This window comes from Coccinella septempunctata, chromosome 4 (genome assembly GCF_907165205.1).
Source record: "Coccinella septempunctata chromosome 4, icCocSept1.1, whole genome shotgun sequence".
Taxonomy (NCBI): domain Eukaryota; kingdom Metazoa; phylum Arthropoda; class Insecta; order Coleoptera; family Coccinellidae; genus Coccinella; species Coccinella septempunctata.
Genome location: NC_058192.1, coordinates 19,911,924 through 19,916,793, shown reverse-complemented (window position 1 = coordinate 19,916,793; position 4,870 = coordinate 19,911,924). Strand labels below are relative to the sequence as shown.

At 33.9% G+C, this 4,870-nt stretch overlaps 1 protein-coding gene across 1 annotated transcript; it reads left to right on the top strand.

Annotated features, from left to right (window-relative positions):
* The first annotated feature begins 2,314 nt into the window (after positions 1-2,314).
* LOC123311999 (pre-mRNA-splicing factor CWC22 homolog) lies at positions 2,315-4,619 on the top strand. Its single transcript, XM_044896165.1, has 5 exons — positions 2,315-2,473; positions 2,971-3,030; positions 3,090-3,180; positions 3,383-3,561; positions 4,000-4,619. The coding sequence occupies exons 1-5, from the start codon at positions 2,417-2,419 to the stop codon at positions 4,147-4,149; spliced, it is 537 nt and encodes a 178-aa protein (XP_044752100.1). The 5' UTR covers positions 2,315-2,416; the 3' UTR covers positions 4,150-4,619.
* The last annotated feature ends 251 nt before the right edge of the window (positions 4,620-4,870 follow it).

The window sequence follows — 4,870 nt, the reverse complement described above, 5'->3', positions numbered from 1 at the left end:
GGCCTTTTTCTTGATATCTGCCAGAAAGATGAGAAATGTTATGAACTTTGAATGTATGACCAATTTTTCACAATAAAGCTTTAAATTTCGACATAAAACCGCACGAACTTTTTTATACTCTTAATCCATAACAAACATATAAGGTATATTGAACCGGTAAAAGGAAAAATTGTTTAGACGGTGGTGAAATAGCAAGATTTCAAACCAAACCGTCAAATGTCGCATAGTTTTCACAGTGTGATAAATAGGTATTGAAAAATTCAATTCGCTACCTCCCGTACAAGATGAAGATTTCAATGATTGATCGGAAAAAGTACATCGCAGATCATTTTCTTGGAAGCAATTTGATACATACGAAGCAAATCTTGAAATGTCGCATAGTTTTCTAATTGTAGTAAACACTATGACAAATCTTCGATAGTTTCTTTCCAGGTTTATGTCCACGCACCTTTCGATTGCAAGTATTTCTGCCTAAAAAACAGCCGAGCCTAACAATAGTGTTCACTCGGTGCTTGCCCCGAAGAGATATCACGATAATTGAAACAATAATCGTTCTGCTTTTGGCAGCTGTTGGTGGAAATTTCTATTCGATTAACGAAAAATGTCCGTCCTAGTCGCCTGGTTAATGAAGCGCTGGAAGCTTATGCTATTGAAAAGGATGGACTGGCCAGCTCGCTCGCCAGACGTGAATTGCATCGAGCTCGAGCATGTCTGGATATATCATTGAACTCTAAAAGAACCATAAACCACTTCAACGCCCCGGGTTGTTTTTGTTTACATCATTATAAACAGAGACAAGAGACTCTTTCCCTTTCTCTATGATTATAAACCAATTGACAGAGCGCGGAGAGAGATAGATTGCTCTACATCTTCCCTTTCAGTATTCCTCAGTTTGCCTGCATCGAGATGCCATTCCAGTTCTTTTAGAGTTCAATGGGGTATATATGTCTATACAACTGTCCTCCTTAGAACGAACTATTAAGAATCCCGGGAGACTTTCTGAGGCTTTTTAGAGATTTGGACCAATTTGGACTGGCCAGCTCGCTCGCTAGACATCAATTGCATCGAGCATGTCTGGGTATATATGTCTAAACAACTCCTCCTTTTTAGAACAAACGATTAACAATCTCGGGAGACTTTCTAAGGCTTTCTAGAGATTTGGACCAATTTGTCCCAAAATTTCATGAACTCTTTCATCGCGAAAGAAGGTATGCTTGAGCCAAGTATCTACCTACATACTAGTTTTATCAAGACTTCGAATTTTCTCTTCCTTAATTTTTTTTTTCTCTGTTACTCAAACCTAGATTTTTCCCATATTTTTAATTAAAAACCTTTTTCTATGAAACCTTTCATGTATAGAAGGTCAGTTATCCTTATCAGTTAATGAGTAGTAAAGTTTTCAACTTCAGATGTATTTAGTGAAATCCAGTTCGATACCTCCATTACAAGAGCGAGGAGAGAGAATGACAGATCATTTCCAAAAAAAATGTATTTTGGTAGAAAAGAACCGATTGACTCCTTTAGATTTTTTCTCTCGGGAAATTCACAGCCCCGATATGTGGAAGAATTGAAAGTAAGAATACGCACAGCATGCCGAGAAACTCAAGTTGAACATTTCCGAAGCGGATTTAAGAATGGGTTATATTTTTTCTGAAAATTGAAAATCTGGCATAGTAAAAAATTTTTCGTTATAATGAAAAATTTATACTACTAACATATGAAATTATAATTTCATATGTTTTATTGCAACTCTTGCTATCGTCAGTATTCGTATCCTTTTTTCTTAATTTGTCGGAAGTACTTACAAAAAAGAACAAGTGCGTATGGCATTTTTGAAAACGCAATCGAAACTTTGAAATAAGGTATTACTCAACCCCTTTCCCATTTGAGATTATGAACCAAAGTTTTCCTTTTTTTTTGCATTATTTTTTATTTTGCATGGGGGTCGAGATATTTAGGGTAGTGCCTTTTCAAATTGAAACACTATATATCTCTACCATGCCAGTCCATAAAATTATCACTCATCGTTTCATAATTTTAGTTAATTATTTCGAATACTGAGAAATATAAAATTCGAAATAATCAAAATGTCTATAATATTCAATAGTTATTGTTCTTAACGTTTATTTTAACACGCCGTACTATGTGTTATCGAATTGGTATGTATAAACCTATATGACTTATATATAAATAACGGCATCCAATGGTGTTCCAATGAAATTAATTCACACGAAGGGGAACTCTTCCCGCCATTTTTTGAATTCGAAAGTGGCGCGCTCGTTTGAACACAAGTGGTTCACGTGACCCACGCTGGCCGCCATTGTACTGTATAAACAACGACCGGGACGGTGTTGAACGGCGATCGTGTGCGTGTTTTATAAGTTCTAATAGATAATTATAAAATAATATATTTAAAATGTCCGATGTTGAATCAGCAAATACCAACAACTCTGTAAATGAGGAAAATAGCCAGGTAAGTCTCCAATATAGCACTACATTTAATATTTTCCACAAAACAGCTCCAGAAATGTGCACGTAATAAATGGTATGCTAGACTGTGACGTTACGTATCTGTCCTAAGCTGAGTTTTGGTTCGATCCTGTTCTATGTATTTCACATTCTAAGCGACATAATCTGGAGTGTGGAATATTCGGAAAATCTTGTTGTAATAACTGTTTTCCTTTTGCTTGAATTAGTAAATTAATTATTTCATTGCATTAACTTTATATTCTAACGACATTTTCTTTACGATTCATCACAAATATACGAAAATATGCATTTTTCTAGAAGTACGCCGTCTTTTACGAATCAATCAAAGAAATACGTTAAACACGGCGTCTCATAAAGCCGGCTTGTTCTGTAACGCAAGTCATGTCTTTGAATAGTTCGTCGCCTGTTTACGTTTTGGAGGGAAAATGATGATGTTCAAAATGTGTGTGTATTTTCTCATCAGTTCATTTTTATTTGCAGACCACCAAATCTAAAAGGTCGAGAAAGTCTAACTCGCCTAGGAATGAAGCTGTGGTTAAGGTAAAAATATCGAATTTCATACAATGTTGTGGTTATTCTAAGAAATGTACATTTTTTAGGGATTAGGACCTGAGGTTGAAGGTAGGAGGCGAACGAGATCTGCTGCCAAGGGAATAACAGCCACTCCACCACCACCAGCAAAAAAAGAACGTAAGTTTGGTTTCAAATGTTGCTATATGCATAGCCATCTAAAAGTTTTCTCTATAGACTGCTGTGCTATCTCACTCCCTCTTTTTTCAATTAGAAAAAACTGTCTAAATATAAAAGAAATTTTTTTTCTATATTATCTAGTCATATTGATACATGGTTTGAAAACAATATCTGTTAGCTAGTTAAAACTTCTCTCTTTTAGGTCGTAGTCGTGGAAAGAAGAGCACAAGTGTAGATGAAAGCGAGTCAACAATCAATAATGAAAGCAGTGAGGAGGTGAAAACAAATGAGGAAGAAGAAAAAAAAGAACCAGAAACAACAGAAAATAACACTCATGATGAGAAAGAAGAAACTGCAAATAACAATGCTGAAACTACAAAAGTGAGTGTTGATGACGAATCAGTTATCTTATCAGTGTTTTCTTATATATTGGGACATTTTGTGCAATATTCTGCCCTGAAATTAAGGTTGGATGCTGAGATTATTGAATGAATTATTCAGGGAGTTTCATGTGAAGAGCACATTTGATTAGATATTATAAAGTAAAAAGTAAATAAGTGAATGACAAGATGACAAAAAATAATTATTTATTATTCTGATATTTTTCTAGAATGTTCGCAATTCTCTAGTTGCCAATCAAGTCATATTGATTTGTATAAATATTTCTAAATACTGTTTGCTTTTCTAATTATGGAATGGTATATCTAAATTCGATGAAGTTGTCATTTGATTAATTCAATTTCTGCATGTTGCTTGAAAAGAATAAGATTCAAAATTTCATGTGCTTTTATAAAAATTGAAAATGTTTTTTCTTTGAAGGAAACCGAAACCACTGAAAATGGAGCAAAAGAAGACAGTGTAGACGCCCCCGAAGAGGAGAAGAAAACGGAGGAAGTGAAAGAAAATTCCGAAGAAAACAGCAGTGCTGCTAGCTCAGCAGAAACAGAAGCTGAGAAAAATTCTGAATAAACATATTTAATGTATGACTTTTAATACTGTAGGATATAAAGTGACATGTAATTAACAGTTTTAGGCATTGTGATCACAAATGAAAAAAGGTTCGTTTATTTCTAAAGATTAAGTCGTACAAGGTTACATTGTGTCATTTCAAGTCATGTCGGACAATTACTTTTAAATATATGATTATAGTAGATTATCACTTTATTTACTTTGTACATTTTGATTCTTTAATAGTAATTGTTGGACAAAAGTAAACTTCAATTTTTATTGATTATTATAAGTACATATTTTCATATGTACCTGAATCTCTATTCATAAAGCGAAAGTTTAAATATGAGGTACATGTTGAATATGGTTTTTCTTGTCTTTCATTACCTACTATTTAGTTAGTGTTACTGAAACTCACATTTAATTTGTTGATAGCCATTTCATGATTATGTGTAATCCGATTGTTGATTAATACAGGTTTTCACTCTAAATTTTTTTATTCAAAAGTATACAAACATCCTCGAAATCGTAATTATTATAACATGAAGAAAAATGAAGATCTATTCATCAATTTTATTTGAATACAAAAGGCTTGTTCGTAGAGTGGTTCACAACGGTTGTGAACTGTACAGAGCAAGCGTAATTGGATTTTCGCTACCCTAAAATGGAATTGCGCTTGCTCTGTACAGTTCACAACCGTTGCAAACCACTCTACGAACAAACCTAAAAAAAATTACATTAC

Bases quoted from the DNA above. Each gene is read 5' to 3' on its own strand.
- LOC123311999 (XM_044896165.1), top strand. From the start codon at position 2,417: ATGTCCGATGTTGAATCAGCAAATACCAACAACTCTGTAAATGAGGAA. The intron at 2,474-2,970 runs GTAAGTCTCCAA...TTTTATTTGCAG, and splicing joins TAAATGAGGAAAATAGCCAG to ACCACCAAATCTAAAAGGTC. The intron at 3,031-3,089 runs GTAAAAATATCG...TACATTTTTTAG, and splicing joins GGAATGAAGCTGTGGTTAAG to GGATTAGGACCTGAGGTTGA.